Below are 20,892 nucleotides of genomic sequence, written 5' to 3' on the forward strand. Positions count from 1 at the left end.
ACTCATGTAAGGAATGTAATGACTTTTTGGCTTCCTGTTGACTTGACTGTATTCACAGAAGTAGGCTTTGTCAGAGATGGCATTGAAGAGAAAAGAAGACAGATCAGGAAAAAGAATGTATATGTATGTATGACTGGGTCACTGTGCTGTATAGCAGTAATTGACACAACATTGTAAATCAGCTATACTCTAAATTTAAAAAAGAAAAGAGCAAGAGAGAGAGAGGGAAAAGACAGTTTGACTTGGACAAGAGTGTTTCTAGACCAAATTTTCTGGACGGCAAAGACATAGAGATTCCAATGGACCGCTGTCTAAAATCCTAAAACTTCTGCTTGAGGATCCCCAATTACAACAGTAACAGTATCCACCCTCATCTTCATCATAATAGCAGTATATCTCATTTTTTTGAATTCTATCTACACTCAGCCATTGACCAATACAGGTGTGAACTGTGTGGTCCACTTGTACACAGATTTTTTTCAATAGTAAATACTGCAGTAATACACAATCTGTGTTTGGTTGAATCTATAGATGAGGAGCCCTGAATATGGAGAAACGCATATCCAGAGGGCAAATTATACTGGCATTTTTGACTGCTCAGAGGGTCAGCTCTCCTAAGCCCTGTGTTGTTCAACTGTACAGGCAAGGCATTATTCAAGCAGTTTACATGCATCGCCTTAACTAATCCTTCTAACAAATCCATGAAATGACTGCTATCATTATTCCATTTGACAAAAGAGGAACTGAAAGTGGAGGCTTCATGCATTTTAGGAACTTGTCCAAGTTCACCCACAGTTGTGAGTTGGGGAGATGGAATTTGATCTCATGTCTCTCAGATTCCAGATTCCAGACCATGTTTATCTAATCATCACTCATCTTTTCCCCATCATGGAAGAGTAAAGTATTTTCTGCAGAGATATTTGTTCATATACATGCCTATTTTGCTTCCAGAGAGAATGGAAGAAAGTCTTTCAAACTTGGAGTCCAGTATCAGTTAGTAGTTGGTTTTACTAGAAATAATAGGAAATGCCAAAATAAGGGTTAAAGAACATAGGAGTCTATCTCTTTTATGTGAAGGAAGCCTGAAAATACTAATTTGGGGGCCTCTTGTTCCGTCTTTTTTTTTTTTTCCCTCTACCTTCCTCCAAGTTTGCTTTAAAACCCAAGTTTACTTCATGATCCAAGATAGCTGCTGAGCTCCAGCCATTACATCAGCAATCTAGGCTGGCAGAAGGAGGATTCTGGGAAGTCCAAAAGGCCAAGTAAAATTTCTTTATTAAAATGTCTTTCTTTGTTAAAGTACTTACTCCCATACAAAACTATCATTTGCATATAGTACTGCTTCATCACATGGCCTCACCTACCCCCGCCAAAAAAAAAAAAAAAAAAAATCTGGGAAGTATACAGATCAAAAAGTCAGGATTCTGCTAGGCAGAAGAGAAGAATGGCTGTTGGGAAATTATGATAGTCTCTGCCTCATCCAGCATGCCCTAGTTTGCTTCAGACAACCCAAGTCCTCTAAATATTGAATCTGGCTTCCTGTGATACCCACTTTGAAACTCTTCTATAGATGAGGATGTATTCTAACTCCTAGTTTTCTCCACATTTCACATGCACAGTGCAGTTCTGAACACAAGTGGTCATAACCATCATCTGATGCATCTGTCCGTGATGTCTGACCCCAGGCAATGAAAGCAGGAGCACTCACTAACACCTACAGGGCTTGACTAATAGCAGTGATACTGGCAACATCCCTAGGTTCTGACATCCTGAGCCTCAGTGGTATGCCCCTTACTCTACTCAGTGCAGTGAGTGCAGATATTACCGTGGTGCAGTTGCTATGAAATGAAGACGTAACTCCAGGAACGTGGCAGAGCCCAAGACACCCTCCCCCCTCCTGCATCCAAGTTTCTTGCCTCAAATGGATTTTGCATTTACTTATTCCTCTAGCAGAATTCAGCTCTTCCCATATATTTCTAATTCAAACAAAGAAGCAAAAGAGATTTAGTCTTTTTTATGTGGAGATTAATCATGATTGAATTTTCCCCTGAAGTTTAACAAGGAAAGGTAATTTTTATGGAAGGGACAGTTGAATGAACAAACAAGCCAGTGGCTAGGTACCTGTGCGTGTTATCCTGTGGCCCAGGATCAAAACAGATGTGGCCTGGAGAACCACAGGGACTTTATCTTCTGAGCCTTAGTTTCTTCTCCATGACCCTGACATCAGAGATAATATTTGGCTACAGAAAGTCATTGGTTATTTATATTATTAACTGCTTTTACTATCTGGATGAGATGCTGATGTGATCAGTATCTGTGACTTTATTTCTTTTCATAATCTCAGAACCTATTGATGAAAAGTATTTGGGGCTGATAGACCCTCTGCCTGATCTATAAAATAAGTGAGGCCCCCCTGTCAGGGTTCCACATTGGACCCTGAGTGGCCCCAATACTGTGTGTGCTGGGCTTCTGGCTGGTGCAGCTACATGGCACTTATTCTCTGCTAATGGTGGGTGCTCATTAACTAGATTTGTTTCAGTGATTTCCCATCAGAGGGTTCAAAGGCAGCTTTAACACACCACCTCTGCTGTGTTAGATGTGCTGTGCAGATCATAAAGGACCGTATAGTCTCTGTAAGAAGATGCTATGGGATGATGGTGACCAAGGCAAAAAGGAGACAAGGGAGAGCTCCTTTGGGATCGTCCCTTAGTTCTCACTCAGATCAACAGATCGAGCTTTCCACTCTCCCGGCTAAGATGTAGACTGAGTAAGGCTTCCCGTGGTGACAATTCCTTTCTTTAGAATTTCTTATGATCCTGCTCTATGCCCTGCACCTGCAAGTTGAAAGCTGCCCCAGAGAATGCATTGTAAAGCTCAACAAAGAATACATATTTTTACATGCTACCCTAGTGAGTCACTTTGCTTCTCATACTTTTTGATTCAAAATTGCTTAAATATGGGAGTTCCCATTGTGGTGCAGTGGAAACGAATCCAACTAGAACCCATGGGGATGCAGGTTTGATCCCTGACCTGGCTCACTGGGTTGGGGATCCAGCATTGCTTGAGCTGTAGTGTAGGTCACAGAAGCGGCTCAGACCCCATGTTGCTGTGACTGGTATATAGGCCGGCATCTGCATCTCTGATTTGACCCCTAGCCTGGGAACTTCCATGTGCCGCAGGTGCAGCCCTAAAAAGCAAAACAAACAAAAAAGTTGCTTAAATATGTCCCATAGCAGGTCTCTATGTCGGATGGCTCAATGTCCTGTTTTTAGGGCTGTGTTTACAAATAGTAAGCTGTTTCAAGACTAGTTTTGAGACAAAATTTTAGCCAAAGTAAGTTAATTCAGTGAGTCATTGCAGGTAAATTACCTGGCTTCATGGACACACAGTAGGTATTTAATAAATGCCCTGCCGTTACTAATGTGCCTAAACTAGGTGAGCTCATACCTTTGAAATCCAACCTTCTAATTTTTAGAAGAAATGTTTTTCTTGATCATGATTTTTGTCTAGTTGGAAAGAATACAATCAGCAAAATGGCTTTAAGCAAGTCCTAGTGTCGTGAGCCTGCCTACCCAGTATAGGGCACATAGCAAAGTTGCCCATGCTTGGTTTGCATTGCTTCGAATTTCTTCTTAAGAGACCGGATCTGCCTTCTGTCAAACTTTCAAAGAGCTCTGAGATGCTAATGATAAGGTCTCCCTAGCAGCTTGTGGTTGCCATGGCCTGGTGGTGATGTCATGGGGATTAAGGCATGTTATCTGTAATAAGAATAAACTCCCACTGCTGAGGGCAGCAGTGCAGCACCAATCTTGGGCTGGGCACGGCGCTCGGGGCTTATTTTAGAGCCAAATGAAAGCAAGCAATTATCATGTTCTTTAACTATAATCAGCTGAACAGGATACAGGTAGCCACAAAATGGAGTTATTTAAAACAGTAACGAAATCACTTCAAAAAGGGCAACAATCTGGAAGTGTTTCTTTCTGCAGCATCTAGTTAAAACTGACTACATGTGGAGAAGACAGAAAGTTTGTTTTGTAGCCTTCTCCATGGCAATCCCATCAGGAAAGCTTCCTTGTAAAATGAAAGATAGGAACCCTGGCCTGGAGGTTGCCCCAGAGCAGTTGAGTTTGGCCCCCGACATGTAAACAGGAGCCTTTGAAAATGATGCCAGGGGAATCCTGAGTTTCCAGCTATCTGTCTGGCAGGGCAGTTACTATGGCAAAGGGCTTTCACCTAGCTCTCACAGCTGGCCCAGCCTCTTAGTTTGGGTTGAAATTTGATTCTGGATATTGATTATGAGACTTTTTTATCTTGGGTAGTATTTCCTTTGACATTGCAATTAAACTCTGGAATGGGACACAGGGCTGAATTCTAAGCATTTCCTAGGACCTGTCAGAGCCTGCTACTGAGCAGAAGGCAGAGTTGAGTGAATTCAGCTTGGCTCCTGTCCAATTCTAGCTCTGCCACTTTGTTAGATATGTGAACTTGGGCATATTTTCAGGCTAGCTAAGACTTGGTTTGCCCCTCTGTAAAAGGGGATTGTTAGAATCTATCTTGTAGAAGCATGCTTAAAAGAGTACCGAGCTCATGGTTCAGTAGCCATCAGCTATTGCTACCATGGCCCTCAGCTATGAAGCCCATGGACGGGCTTCCCACATCATTTCTTGATAACCCTAGCATGGCTTCTGAAGGTGTCTGTTATTGCAGTAACAAGTGAGAATTTTATGTTGCATCATATATGCCCATGAGCTAAGAACACCAGGAGGCCTATCCATCCTCCAGCCAGCTGGGTAAAGCATGAGTCAATTCCCATTGCATTTAACACCACCCCCATTAATTAATAATGGCAGTGAAAACCAGACTAATAAATTATAACAGCAGCTGCAGCCCTGACTTTTGTTGAATGCTTCCTCTGTACCAGGCACTGTGCTAAAGGCAATACATGTGTATTTCCTCAGTTAATCCTCACAACCCCAATATAAGGTAGCCATTATTCTCACTCTTTTGCAGATGAGGAAACTGAGGCACCAAAAGGTTGAAAAAAAAATTGAAATAAGTGGATGAGTTAAGATTTGAGCTCAGGTCATGACTCCAAAGATGGCTTGTTAATTATTAATTCACACTGCCAGTCACTTGAGCCTTTGGAAATAGCATAGCTTTAAGAGGCCAAGCTCTTGCAAAAAACAAAATTAGGCCTTCTATTGTAAGGTTGTAAGAAGGCTGGCACATAGCAAAGTATTTTTTGGTATACTTCTACATGCCTGATTATTGAAATCTCAGAATATATCTGGGAGTCTCTTTATAAGTGAAAAAAAATGAAGCCACAGAAGAAAGAAAGCAACCTGCTATGATTGCACTCTGAATAAATGTCAGAACCAAACCTTTAAGCCAAGGCCACACTGCATCCAAGTCTCTAAGACCCCAAGCACACTCATGTTCCACTCAACCCATGCTACCTCTCATGGGCTCCAGCCCAAATTCAAGCTGCAGAGACAGAGTTGGGCAGTAGGAAGAGGATAAAGCCAATAGGATTATTGCCAAATCCTAGAAAGCCCTTTTAGCAGCACCTGCAGAAATCTCCTATTGAGGATACAGACTGTGGTGTAGTGGGCCAGTCAGGGACCCATTAGAGTTGTCCTTTGTGGTCTGCAATTGATTTCATAGCCATGTTAGTGTCAGGACTCCATCAATGATGAGTGTCTCTGTGAGAAGTTTGTTAAGGGACTTCCTTGAACCAGATGCTTGGCTGGTTCATAGATTTCATTTCTGTCTCAATAAATATAGGTTTTGCTTGCATCTATTGGCAGCAAAAAACAGGAAGACAATCAACAAGACTACCAATGTCCAGGAGTTCCCGTCATGGCTCAGTGGTTAACGAATCCAACTAGGAACCATGAGGATGTGGGTTCGATCCCTGGCCTTACTCAGTGGGTTAAGGATCCGACATTGCCCTGATCTGTGGTGTAGGTCGCAGACATGGCTCGGATCCAGCATTGTTGTGGCTCTGGCATAGGCTGGCAGCTACAGCTCCGATTAGACCCCTCGCCTAGGAACCTCTATATGCCATAGGAGCTGCCCAAGAAATGGCAAAAAGACAAAAAAAAAAAAAAAAAAAAAAAAACAAAGACTACCAATGTCCTGATGAGGAAGAGGCTTTGAGGCCTTGCCAGGAGATTGTGTGACACTGGTACACTCTTGGGCTCTGCTGCCCATGGGTGCCTATGTGGTCCTGGTCAGGGGCTGGTATCCACCTTGATTTGGTCAAATGTGGCCAGTTTTCTACTTGGTACCCATAGATGCTCTTTGGTTGATCTGTGTGTGTGTGTGTGTGTGTGTGTGTGTGTGATCTCTAGTTTACTGTCCAGAGGAGGAAGCGTTCACATCTCATTTTGCAATTGACCTCTTCGATCTCAGTTATACCATGATCTATTCAAGATTCATGCAATCAGGCAATCATTCATTCATTTGACCTTTTAAAACCTAATACCTTCTCCATACTGGCTGCTGTGGGCATAGGTGGTGGGCGTAGGTGTGAAGAAGATCCAGCCCCAGTCCTGCAGCTTGGAACTTTTATTCTAGCGTACGTTTCCAGCACAGCATTAAGTATGCTCCACATTAAGCACTGCATTATTTCAGAAAGGGATTCCTGTAGGGAGAATTCCTTCTAGTCATTTAGAAGTTCATGTATTACAGTGTTAACATGCCATCTGGCAGCTGTTACTTGACTCAGGCTGGACTTTAAGTGTCTCTCCTTTGGGATGTGGGAATAGCAGTGTTGCTGGAATTCGGCCTCTCTCTGCTGGTGCCGAATTGAAACACAGAGTTTTGGGTAAAGTAGAGAAAAATAGCTTTATTGCTTTGCCAGGCAAAGAGGGTCACAGCAAGCTAATGCCCTAAAAACTGTGCCCCCCCCCCCCATTAGAAAGAATTGCAAGGAGTTTTATGGTAAAAAGGAGAAAAACAGGTTTTCAGATAGGAATCAGAATTGGAACAAACATGCATTCTTCTTTCTTTTGGGGGAATCTTACTCATCGAAGCTGAACCCAGGAGATCTTAGCATGGCATGATGGTGGTCTTCTGGGTTATTGCCTAGAATGACCATATTTGCAAAAAGGGCATCGTGATCAGAGATCAGAACAAACTAGGAAAGTTCCTGGAAAACACCATGTGCTAATAATAATCTTTAACCCCCAGGCAATTGTGCTCAAAGTGCCTAATCTTTAATTTACAGATGATTGTGTTTAGGGTGCACTTAAGTCAGGGAGAAGGACAAGGAAGGACTCTGAGCTGTTCAATTTTAAAGTATTCATTTCTAGAAGAAGCATAAGGAATATAACTTTTCTCTTAGGTGTATAAGATGCCTATATTATTATGTGTATCCCTTGAGAGGGAACCAGGATCCTGCCCCAAGGCTGTACTATTGTTGCTTGACTGTTCCTCCCTGGTCTTTGCATCCCTTCCTTCCCTGATCAACAACTGTCTGAACCTGACCCTAGGAACTCAGGGAAGGTCATGGTGGCTGAATGAGGCCCATTTTCTAAGAACAAGAAATGGGGGACAGAGAAAGGCATTTTCTCCCAGGAGCCTCGTAGGGCTATTCTCGTTTTCAGTGGGAGGAGGAGGTGGGTCAGGGAGGATGAAGTGCATGTCTCCTTTGGGATAAGATGTTTGCTCTACTGAAAAGCTCTTAACTGCTGCCAGAAATTGCCATTCTATTTCATTTTGTAAAGTTGTTCATAGGAAACTAAAATATCTGGAAAAATTATAAAGTAAAACATCTTTGCAACTGAGTAAATGTCATAACTGGGATGAGAGCTATATTTTTATCACCATTAAAGAAAAAAATGTTTCCTTTCTTCTTTCATAAACCACACTGTTTTCAAAAGTAAGAATATGCTCCCTGCCCTGATGATGGGAATGGAGGATGGGGGATTAGAACCAATGAGCCAGCTGGTTTCCAACAAAGTGTCAAAGTGCCAGACTTATCTTGAGCCAAGCCTATTTCCTGTGCTTAAATGTGACAGAGGATCCTTCTATTTCTCAACCCAAATTGGCCCTACTCAGCTCTCCTTGACCTTGGAGACACGGTTCACATGGATTCAGTTGGGGGCCCAGAATTCAGTTAGGAGTATCCTGGTCCATGCACGTCATTCTTGGTCAGACAAATGACTCTTCTGCCAAGTTAGGGGTTTTCTCCTTCCCCCTCCCCATCTTTGCTTTGGATGGTTGTGTTGGTGACTGTTCACCTTGCTGATTGGTCCACAGCAGCATCTGGTTCTCGTGTTTTCCCATTTAGTGAAGCTCCTTTCTGTTCTCTCCTATAGAATTACCCTTTATGACTATCAAGCCATGTGCAGAGCCAACAAGGAGAGCAGCGATGGTGCCCATGGTCTACTGGATGTAAGTACGCTGCTGTCACTCCACAAGCAGCTGCGCATTTCCCCGGGTGTGAGCATGGCTTTTTTTTTTTTTTTTTTTTTTTTTTTTTGAGTCATCAAGTTTATCTGTTTCAAAACCATGATATTTAAATGTGTTTCCTATTTTACTGGCAAAGGAAAGTCACTTCTGTTTAAATCCAGTGATTATGTGAATAACCCAGGTCTAAAGTCTTCAATGGATTCATGCAGTTAACCCCCTTTTGATGGAGAGAAAAAGGGAATCTTGTCCATGCTTTCATTCTCAAATAAAAGAGAATTTGTCTTGGGTCAACAGAAATCTTCCTTTTGGTTTGTAATAGGGATGAGCAAATCCACATTTTGATCATATTCTCTAATCTAATCCTTCTGTTGCTTTTCACATCATTTTCCCTGGAACTGATTTAATCAATGGTGTCAAAGTCGAAGATCAATCAACATAGCTTTGTATCATTAGAAACTGGCTGTCAGATCACCAGATATTAACTTACAATGTACACTTAAAAATATAATTTACAGTGTGCAAGCAATGTGTTTGGCCACCAGTAACTCGAAAACACAGATAAAACAGATAAAGATACTTCAGCCTAGTCTGGCATATGGCTATAAATATAACCTTTACTTGTTATCATTTTGTAAATTTAACAGTTAACCTAAAATTTGGTTTGAAACACAAACTTTAAGAGCCATTTTGGCTTTACAGTATAAATACATACCTTCTCATTTGCAGATATAGTATCTTGCAAGGGGATTATTTAAAAACCAAATATTTAATAAAGTTCTCATATACTGAGGGAGCAAGAAGTGATTCTGAGCTGGAACATTCTGAGAGCAACTAGAAACTAAAAATTGGATGTTTTGAAAAATACTGCTTTTTAATGAGAATCAACATATCTTTCCAAACCCAACTTCTTTAACTTTAGCATGAATATTTCCAGACTTAAATGTTCCCAAGATATGTTTTTATCATTAGGCTTAAAAGCTCAATGGCTTTACTCTTTCGAATGCTAATATGCATTTAAATGTTTTAATCCTGTATTTACATAATCCCTTTGTTTATCCTGCTTTGAGCTGATTTCTGGCAGGGATTGCTGGAGTACCCTCCCCCACCCCAGCCCTCTGGGTGTGAGCTGCCCCTGTGCCTCAGCTCACCTCCCAAACCTCCTTAATCCTTTTATTCACTCTCTCCTCCTGCACTATGGAGGACCACTGAAAGGTCACTACCCATCCCAGCAAGTACAAAGACACAGAGCTGTCTTATGGTCTGCCCATCTTTTTTTTTTTTTTTTTTTTTTTTTCCTTTTTTTAGAGCTGCACCTGCAGCATATGGAAATTCCCAGGCTAGGGGTCAAATCTGAGGTACAGCTGTTGGCCTAAACCACAGCCACAGCAATGCCGAATCCTAACACCCTGAACGAGACCAGGGATCAAACCTGCATCCTCGCAGATCCTAGTTGGGTTTGTTAACCACTGAGCCAGGAGAGAACTCCCCACCCTGGCTTTTTGAAAGGTGATTATTTTTCAAACCATAATAAATTTAATGGCAGAACCACAGGACCACATAGCTGCATTTGATTTTAGGGAATAGTTGATAGTTCACATCCTTATCTGACCCTAATGCTAAAAGCCCTCTGATTCGGGGATTGATGACACCATCAGAGCAAGAGATCCAGTCTGAAATCTGGGTGGGCTGGGGGTAACCCCAGTGGACTGTTGAAGTTGTTCTGTTCATTTGCTCACTGTCTTCAAATAGGGAAGTTTTAAAAATGGTCAGGGGTATAAATTGGTTCTTGTTTTATTTGAAACTGGATAATCCCCCCATTCCTAATTCTAGTCCTTATCATTAAAATGCTTAGAAGGTAAGATTAAGCAGCCACCACAGTCAGAAACCAGGATTAGGCATTTCAATTCCTTGCTACCTAAAGGCAACCACAAAAGGTTCTGAGATTTTTTTGGACCCACCACTTGGGGCCTGGGCTTTGCCAATGTAATTGCCTGTCTCTCAGGTCCACCCACCACTCACATATCTGGCATACCTAGGTACAAAGAACCGACTGAGGGAGAGACTTGGTATTTTCCAGAATTCAGGAAATTGAATTATCCACATAGGAAATATCATAGAGTAAACAATCCCACTGCTTTTTTTAATTAAAATATTCTGAAATAAAGATTAGGCTGTCAATGCCTTCTTTTATAGAGTGAAGGGGATTTTCTGCAAGGATAAAATCACATGTTTATATGGTTATCATTTTTTTCAAGTCCGAATATGTAAGTGTGAGAAAAGGCAGCTTAAATCCTACATAATTCATGGGCGGCATTAAAATCAAGTATGTGCAATTTTTGCTTAGTTCAGTGAATGACATACAGTGATGGAGAACAGGGAATCACCTTTCTGAGAGGCAGCCCTCTGAATTACCATTTGAAATTAGCTATATGATTCCAGCCCCTGAGCATTAGGCTGCGAAATATTAGCCCCTGGAGGGTAAAGGTTTAAGCATCATTTGCTGAACTTCCTTTTTCCTCCCAGAGATAACCCTTGTATTAGATCATGTTTATTTTACTTGTAAATCACATCTCACTACAGCGGAGTTCAAAGTTTTAAAATGTTAGTTTTGGGATACAGTATCCAACCATTTTCTTCTTTTAGCTAGAGCTTCACTGTTTTTCGAAACGATATCAATCTCTCTAGAAGAATAACATTATCTTTATATAAAGCCTTAGGTTAAACTACAAATTTTGTGTGTGATACATTGTCTTTAATGAACTGAATTCTCCTCTTCAGCCTTATAATGCCTTCCTTGCTGCCGTAAAATGGATAATGACAGAACTTGTCTTGTAAGTACGATTTGCTGCATTTGTAAAAGTGTTATTGCTTTTCTTTTTGTGTTACAAAGTGACTTGGGAGCATGTGCTTCATGCTCTCAATAACCATCAGATGATTCGTAATACTCTGTGATAACCTCATCCAACGTTTCAACATATTGAATGTTGAGTCTTTTATTAAGTTATTCATGGTCACTGCTTATGTCCTTATGTCACTGTTTAGCTGAGTAACAGCTTGCAATACACAAGCCAAATTTATTTATTGTGGTTACTGTTAAATTTAACATAGATGTCTGGCTGTTTTTAATGCAGCTTGGGTGGGCTGTGGTCAGTAGAACAAATTGCGGGGCTGTCCACTGTGCTACTTTGGATGTCTTGGCATGTGTAGGTGTGGGGGGCCTGTGCAGTCATGGGTCAGGGGTTTCTCAGGTGTGATTTAATTGTTTACCCTGTCAAATTACAGTCCTGCTGGATGCATCTGTGACTTAGGTCAGACTTGAAATGGCACAAAGATGAAAGGCTTAACTTCCAGATGAGCTATTGGCTACATTACAGAAACACTGTGTCACACAGAAGGGAGGAATTCCATGGACCAGCATGGAAACCAGATCATTCACACTGCACCAAACTCTTATTCTTATTTTCCCTGTAAAGTTCCAGAACTATGGGTTTAAGGTAGATTTCTTATGGTTTGATGAACAAACTGTCTTCTTTATTGCTTTAATGTAACCTATATTAACAGTTATAACTTCAAATGGGGAGTAAATTCTACATGTACATAAGAGACAGAAAATACAGATAATAATGGGATTTTTATTGTGAGCTGCTAGAGATAGCAGCCATGAATCTGAGAAGGAAATGACTGAATTTTGATCTATTTCCATTCATTTGGAGGATTTATACTACTTTTGCATTCTTTACTAGCATTTGAGAAATTGTGATTTTTGTAGAGTTGCATTGTGGCATAACTTCATAAAGTGGAGTTTGTACCATCTGCCCCCAGCACCCTGAGACTCCACACACAGCCCCACACTCATCTGAATATGTTTGTGTTGCAATGTAGATTTTGAAGGCATCCTTTATACTGAAGATCACAGTCTATGCAGAGAATATTCTATTTGTATTTCTGAACCAAGTCAGGGGAACCCCTGTGAATGTTGACTTTTTACTATAGACTCAGACAATAACAAGAAAACAATTTCAAAAAAAGAAAAAGAAAAGGAAAGGGGGAAAAAAAAGAGTTCCTGTTGTGGCTCAGTGGAAATGAATCTGACTAGTAACCATGAGGACACAGGTTTGATCTGGTGGGTTAAGGATCTGGTGTTATCATGAGCTGTGGTGTAGGTCGCAGACACGGCTCGGATCTGACATTGCTGTAGCTGTGGCGTAGGCCAGCAGCTACAGCTTGGATTAGACCCCTAGTCTGGGAATTTCCATATGCTGCAGGTGCAGCCCTAAGAAGGAAAAAAGAAAAAAGAAAAAAAAAAAAAAGAAAGAAAGAAAGAAAAAGAAAACAATTTCTACCCATGAAGCAAGGTATTTCTCAACAGAGTCCCCGAGTCTAAGTCACCTGATGTCAGGGTTTTGCTGCTATTGGTGAAAAAATGGTCATTCACAAGTCAGATAAAACCTAGTGAAAATTCAGTGGTAACTGAACTAATCGTGTTATCTCCAGATGATGATGTTATTCTTTCAAATGAGGTGAGTGATGCTGAATCACATAGAAAGTCATTATTCTATTCAGACTGTGAGTAACCAAGTAACATTGAAATTTCCCATCTCCTGTTTAGGTTCCTGGTGGAATTTAACCTCTGCAGTTGGTGGCACTCAGATATGACAGCTAAGGGTAAGCAGCAACTACCTTCCCTTTCCTAGCTCGGAGTTGGAAACTTGGGGTTTACTGATACTTTTAACAGGGATGTGCTCACATAAAACTACCCAGGACAAAGTGATGATTTTTTTTTCTCTCTGTCAGCAAAGGCATCCTTTGTATGAAGAGCAGCACCATTCAGCAGAAATTCCACAGGCTTCATTCAGCCCATGTTGAATGTACCCTTTGACTTATTTCCTCACCTAAAGCTTTGAGGTCATATACTGCCCAGGTGAATTCTTCAAAAGCTAGAGGGCAGTGCTGAAATCTAGGGGTGACAGACACATTGCCTTTCTCAGGTTGAATAGATGGATAGCCATTACCTTTTTACCATTACCTTCATAAAGTAGAAATCTGATCATATTTCTTTCTTGGATCATATTTCTCTGCTCAGAAACCATCAATGGGAGTTCCCTTCATGGTGCAGCAGAAAGGAGTCTGACTAGAATACCTGAGGAGGTGGGTTTGATCGCTGGCCTCGCTCAGAGGGTTAAGGATCTGGCGCTGCTGTGAGCTGTGGTGTAGGTCACAGACGCAGCTGGGATCCGGCATTGCTGTGACTGTGGTTTAGGCTGATGGCTACAGTTCCAATTGGACCTCTAGCCTGGGAACCTCCATGGGCCACAGGTGTGGCCCTAAAAAACCATCAATGACTTGAGCAGTAATTAGTAGAAACTATTATATGTCTGGGCTGTAGAGTTAGATTAGTATGGATTTGAGTGCTGGCTCTGAATGTTAAGTTAGCTGATCTCTACAAGGCTCAGTTTCCCCAGAATGGAGAAAATAATAAATAATATTTATCTCATGTCATTTGTGTACATGTGTGCATTTAATGTAAGATACATCATGATATATGCTGAATAGAACTGGAATATAGTAAGCCTTCTAAATGGTAGCTGTGATTAATTCATGATGGTGATTATGACAGTGTTGATCCTAAAAATAATGAAATATTGCCATTTGCAGCAATATGGATGGACCTGGAGAATATTATATTTAGTGAAGTAAGTTGGACAGAGAAAGACAGATACGATATGATACCACTTATATATGGAGTCTAAAAATAATACAAATTAATCTATATACAAAATAGAAACAGACAGACATAGGAAACAAACTTATGGCTTTTTTCTGTGCTCATTCATAGGAAGGCATAGAAAATACTTAGGAAATTTGGTAATATAGCAAGAAAAATAATATACAAAACTGTATATACTCCCCAAAGCCCCCAGTGCTTTGGGAGAAGGAGGATGTAGAGTTAAATCAGATCAGCCATCAGGCCAATGAAGAGTCTATAAGCAGGGATGAAAATATGAATTAGGAAGAGAAAACTCTCATATACCCCAAAGGAAATTTTACCTATAACACGAACCTGCTTCTCTTTAAAATTGTACATGATTTGAAAGCGAGAGATGAGTAGGAATTTAACTAATGGGTGCTTGTTGTCTTTTTCCAGTCATTTTTCTTATATGACTAACATGTCCATGATTTTACTATTATGGGTGAAAAAAAGATACATGAGATTAAAAGAGAGGAAAAAGAAGAAAGAAGTTCAGCAGAGGCCAAGAGAATGGATGGCAAATTGGTTAGATGGCTGCTCTCTCTGCAGCACCAGTGCCTGGGGACAAATCACCATAACCTCCCAGTCAGGCTTTGAACCTGGAAGGCTGGAGAGGCTGCTTATCTGGAGATAAAGGCCCTGGCCCTGAAGTCAGCCTTCCCCTGCCACTTGCTAGTTATGCTGCTTTGGATAAGTCACTTGGTTTCTTTGGGCTTTGATTTCCTTATTTGTTGATAGAGCTAACAATAGATGTGAAGCGGTAGTGAGCAGTGGGTTAAACCGTTCATGCAAAGCTCATGTGCAAGACAGGGCACAGAATAAGTTTCTGTGTGTGGTAGTTGGGGCTCCCATGTTAGGTGGTGGTGGCTGTTTTGGTAAGATGTCAGGCTCTTGCTGAGGACTGTGCCCCGTACAAGGGCAGTAGGCTGGTAATCTCCAGTGGTTCATTTTCTGGCATTCTTCTCATTCCCACATGCCTGCCCACCCTGGTTGAGGGGCTTTGGTGGTGAGCATGAGAGTGCCCCCTCTTCATGCCAACCTCCATTGCCACTTCCCCGATTCTCACCTTGGCCTGATTTCCTTCTCCAGGACCTGCTGCCCCAAACATCTGCCCTCACTCTTGTTTTGATCCTTGACTTTGGTTCTTAGTTGTTCAGTGTCTGATGCATACTGGTCCCTGTGATCTCTGCTTAAACTAGTAGTTTTCAACCTGAGGGTGATTTTGCTTCCAGGGGTCGTTTCAACCTCTGGAGACGTTTTTGGTTGTCACAACTGGAATTTGGAGAGAGCTGCTACTGGCATTTAATGGATAGGGGTCAGAGATGCTGCTAAACTCCCTTCAACACACAGAACAGCCCCTCACAACAAAGAATTATGCAACTAAGTATGTCAGTAGTGTCACTGAGGAGAAACCCTGGGTAGACCAAGGGGGTAGGTTAGAAGAGATGAATAAGGAAGGGAGATACCATCTTGTATTCATGACAGTCATAGAAACTTGCAAAGGTTCCTTTTTTTTTTTTTTTTTTTTTTTTTTTTTGTCTGCACCCACATCTGCAGCATGTGGGTGGAAGTTTCCAGGCTAAGGATCGAACCTGTGCCTCAGCTGCAGCCTACACCACAGCTGTGGCAACAGTGGATCCTTAACCCACCATGCCACAAGGGAACTTCCAAAGGTTCCCATTTTGAAATTCCACATTCCTTCTCCTTTCTTCTATGAGGTAGCTAAAATTTTAGCTAAGAGGAATTATGTCATACTTCAGGTCTCTGTTTTCTGTCTTCAGAAGCTTTTTGAACCCTTAATAGATAATTTCAAATCCTTTCACACCATTGACAGACTGCACAAAAATCTTGTCAAATAGTTACATCATCTGCATGTGGTATGCTAGCATGCAGTGCTTTTCCCTTTGCAGAATGCTGGCAGTAGTTCTCTTCAGATCCTTTCAATGTCTCTGAGAGGAAGGGACTACTAGAATTTGTGACTGAACCTCTCTGAGTAACCTAAGTCAGACAGATAATAGATAATGGACTCAACCCTAAACCAAGACTGGCCATCTCCATTGGAAGATGGTGAGAGACACAGCTGACCTTCTGTGAATCCCTCGTTGAGCAAGCTGCTGGACGTGGACTGTCATTCAGACCTGCAGCCCCCTGCTGGGCATGGCTATGACTTTCTCCATTTTATAGATGAAAAAACTGATTCAGATGGGGGTAAAGGCACTTGCCTGCAGAACTGCTATCATCTGAATCTTTGTTAAAAGTAAATGTGAATCTCAGACCCAGGGTAAGCAGGGAAGAGTTCCAAGCCCCATAACAACATTGCCTTGCGAGGTTTCTTAGTTCTAAATTTACCCTTCACTCACTGGATAAAGACCCTGAACTGAGACATACATCTTTGTTTAGCTAAAAATGGAATCCATAATTACACTGTTTATCTGCTTCATTTCCTTAATGAAGGGGACTGTGGAAGGCCATTTCTGCTTGATTATCACAAAGGTATCATTTTGGCGAACTTGCACAAAGAGAATGGAGCTTGCTGGCACCCGGTTATGAATGGGGGTGCATTCCCAGAGACAAAAGAAGAGGAAAGCTTTTCAAATGGCAACTCTATTCATTCCTGATTGTCTGCACATAATTACTGTGAACCCAAGTCAGTTATTCTCATCAGGGACATTTGTTGCTAAGGGAAAATTAAAGAAATTCAATTGTGTGGATGCTCACTGGGGGCTTCATTGTGAGTGAACGATAGGTTCTGGCAGCTTCAGCCCGAGGCATCCAGTGTAACCAGCGTGGGAGGCAGACAGGGTGATGGCCAAGAGTGGAGGCTCTAGGATGTGACCATGTCCGTGCTCTTCTGGGCTCTGTAACATAGAGTCGTGTGACTGTGGGCAAGCAGTTCATTTCTCTGAGTTTTAGTCTCTTTGTAGAACTTGATAGCAGCAGAGCCTTGCTCCCTGTGTGGGGGTGAGGATCCCACCCATCAAAGGGTCTAACACAGTGTTTAGCATGTAGTAAGCACTTAGTGCGTATTGGTTACAAATGTGGTGGGGGGTGTTTTGCTCTTTAGGTAAATAATGATGGTTGTGATGAGTCACTTTCTGTGGGACTCCGCACAGGCTCTGTCTGCTTTCTGAACTCTTGTTTTCCCTTGTGGAAATATAAGGAATCAGTCTAGCTGAGCTCCATGAGCCTTGTGTCCCTACACCTTTGTAAGATAATGAGTTTCAAATGCCTGAGAGCCATTAGATAGCGGGCAGCCATAGTTACTGGTTTGAACTCCCATGGATAAACAGTAATGACTGGCAAATATATGTAGCATTTTCCATAGCACTCCAAACAAAGAAAGGTCTTCATAGTAAACTATGTTATTTAGATTAAATGTGGCCATGGTTTTATATGATAATTTGTATGTTTCCCCAAAGCACCAAGCAACTTCCAACCAATCTATAGCCATGCTGCAAATGAACTCAATTGTTTATCACCACATCCGTATGGGTACTCTGCAATTGTCAAGGAAACAAGAATTTCATCCTCAAAAGGGATCAGAGCCAAATGAGTCTCACCTGTGAGATTGTTGGACTCACTGTATTATAACTGGGCCCAGACAATCAGAATTAGAAATGGTGTAATTGTCAGTTATTTAAATCACATGTGCTGCCTATCTCAGCCTGCCCCAGAGACCTTTCTTCCCATTCTTCCATTGGCCAAACTTCATAGAGCAGTTAAAATATATATGGGCTGGCTCTGGTATATGGAATGACTGGCCAATGGGGACTTGCTGTATAGCACAGGGAAGTCTACCCAATATTCTGTGATAATCAATATGGGAAGAGAATCTAAAAAACAATGGATGTGTGTATATGTATAAATGAATCACTCTGTTGTACAGCAGAAATGATCACAATATTGTAAATCAACTATACTTCAATAAAACTAAAATATGAAATATACATATACACACACACATATACACACAAGACCCAGACATCCCAAGTTCAAATTTTGGCTCTCCCACATACTCACTGCATGAAGGGCAATTCACTTCATCCTCTCCTCCATTTGCTAATCTAATCTACAAAACAGCAATTGTTCCAATCTCATAGTTTAATTTTTTTTAAATTTTGTCATGTTTTACTATTTTTTTTTTAAGACTGCACCCACAGCACATGGAGGTTCCCAGGCTAGGGAACTGCCTACACCACAGCCACAGCAATGCACGATCCAAGGCGCATCTGAGACCTAACATCACAGTTCATGGCAACGCCAGATCCTTAACCCACTGAGTGAGGCCAGAGATTGAACCTTCGTCCTCATGGATGCTAGTCAGATGTGTTTCTTCCGAGCCATGACGGGAACTCTAGTCATGTTTTACTATTAAATAAAAAATACATGTAAAGCGGAATAACATCTGGCATGTAGTCATTTCTTAATAAATTTAGCTGTTACCATCATTGGATTATTATATGCCATCTGTATGCTTGTACTATATTCACTTATAATCTTTGCTTCTGTTTACTGAATCTTTATTTCAACTGACTCACTTTTGGAAATTTAAATAAACTAAATATCAAAAGGAAGCTTCTCAAATTAAAAGTCAGTATCGCTTGCCACACAGAGAAATCAATTGTAAAAATAAGAATCCTGGAAATAAAGTGTTATTGATTTGTAGTCAGAAACTCCCAGCTCCATATTTGGCCTCCCTAGACTCAAAGGAGAGAAGAGCAAATGAAAGAAAAATAAATGGAAAAAAAAAAAAAAAGATGGCACAAACTCTCAAGCATTAAACAAAGGTATCCCCCTGACAAAAATCAAGACATTGACAAAGAAATGGGAAGAGAACGATGTTCCTACCAAGTACCTCTGTGTTGTTACTGTTGGACCTGGGCTGCCTGAAATCAATCCTGTCTTCCACCCAAGGCAGGCAGTTTGCCATTAGGAACTCAGAGTTTCTCATTTCCTTTGTTTCTTTTAGTTGCCAGCAAAACACCATTCAAGAGAATTATTTACTCAGCAAGCATGTAAGGACATGTCCTGTGAGCTAGCACCACAGGGCCTGGGGATAGATGGTGTTCGGGACCTGGCCTGTGTGGGCATGAAGGTTACCAGCGCAGTCCCCTCAGTAGAGCCAGGATCAGAGAGGCAGCCATCATTCTAACCACACAGCAGTGGCTCAAAAAGGCCGACAATCTGAGGACTCAATGAAATAACACAGTGGAAGTCATGGTGGCAGAAGGCACATACACTTAAGTATCATTAGCAATGTCAGCCACTTTTCATGGATGAATTCATTTGATCCTCAAATGACCATGTGGAGTTGGTTCTGTTCTTCTCATTTTGCAGATGAGAACACTACAGTGCGGAGAAATTAAAAACCCACCTGATGTCACACAGCAGCAGCAGAATTCACAATACCCAGAATTTGTACTTTTAGCTGCTCTTCAATTAGCCTAACTCCTGGCATGTAGATGGAAACACAACTAGCTATTAATGAAGGCCATGTGTGGGTGTGTGTGAGTGTGTGTGCACATGTGTGTGAAAACTGCATGTGTGTCAGTCTGTTAAGAGCTGTACATATTTTAGTCTATTTATTCCTCAAAACAACCCTGTGAATTAGTGTGGGAATCTCCCGTTAATGTCAGTGATCAATTCCTGAAAATGATGTAATGCATTAAGAAAGCTGATTAAGTCTACTTCCTTTTGTTTTAAATGAGAAAAATTACAGTGTATTATGCTTCAACCCCAAACCTTCAATCAATTTCCCCCAAAAAATTAAAGCTTGGGAAAAACCTGGTATATGAAAGAACCACGTTAGGATATGGATGCTTAAAACATGGTTTCCTGATCACCCAACAATTACCTGGTTGTTACCAAACCGTTGTCTTGCATTCAATAACCATGTGATGGCTCAGTGCCTTCAGTCTCCCAGATGGGCATGCTATGAAACCTCTACTGGTGGTTCTGACATCCAAAGCAGTTGTATTTGGAATATAAATAGAACTTGAGACTGCCCACACATCATTTTGTTAAAATCCTATTGAGTTTTAGAGTTGAAAATGTAAATTACATATTATATGTAATATGTATGTGAGATATATATTTATAATTCTCTATAGACATCAGCCAAAAACTTTATGCAAAGTTTGGGTATTGGAAACCTATAAGCAGGCATTCTATTGGGCAAATGTTCATGAGTGAATATCCTGTGAAGAGTACCAGCACTGCTAGCATCTCCATTTTACAGAAGAGAATACTGAGGACTAGCCAAGGATAAGCTAAAAGCAGTGAAGCAGGAATTTGTACTCCAAACTTTGCTGACTTTCCCCTTTACCACCATGCTGTAGTATCTGTTATCATTGTCATCATCATTAATAGTTTCATTAGAATGCTAGCTTTATTTTTTGTTGCTATTGCTGTTATTACTATTATTATTAATTGACATTAGCACTCATTATGTTCCAAATACTGCAGTAAGTACTCAACATATATTACTTCATTGAATTCTCACTATAACCTCTAATAGAACTATATTATCCCTGATTTACAAATTTTAAAAATTGCCCACCAGGCACAATCTGTTTAAATGATTTAATCAACCACCAAGCCTTTACCAAGTACCTCTTATGTATTCATCCACATACCAGGGTTATTTAGCACTATCTTACTGGACAAGGAACTTCATAATAGTAGGATTAGGTTCATGGCTGTGTTTCAAAGACATTACGTATTTT

The 20,892-nt window shown here is 41.0% G+C and overlaps 1 protein-coding gene across 26 annotated transcripts in view; it reads left to right on the forward strand.

Annotated features, from left to right (window-relative positions):
- CACNA2D3 (calcium voltage-gated channel auxiliary subunit alpha2delta 3) overlaps positions 1-20,892 on the forward strand; it is a 924,345-nt gene that overhangs the window by 715,993 nt on the left and 187,460 nt on the right. For all 26 annotated transcript variants that reach the window (XR_014823278.1, XR_014823270.1, XR_014823269.1 and 23 more), the window contains 3 exons: positions 8,325-8,400; positions 11,197-11,249; positions 13,028-13,083. Coding sequence is in view for 3 of the 26 variants with exons in the window: in XM_084988628.1 (XP_084844754.1) it covers positions 8,325-8,400; positions 11,197-11,249; positions 13,028-13,083 (185 nt within the window). In the remaining 23 variants the exon portion in view is untranslated. The remainder of the gene's footprint in view (positions 1-8,324; positions 8,401-11,196; positions 11,250-13,027; positions 13,084-20,892) is intronic.

This window comes from Sus scrofa, chromosome 13 (assembly GCF_054392235.1).
Source record: "Sus scrofa isolate SSC_HxYL_T2T_F1_AM1 chromosome 13, Sscrofa_HxYL_maternal_Yorkshire_Landrace_v2.0, whole genome shotgun sequence".
NCBI lineage: Eukaryota > Metazoa > Chordata > Mammalia > Artiodactyla > Suidae > Sus > Sus scrofa.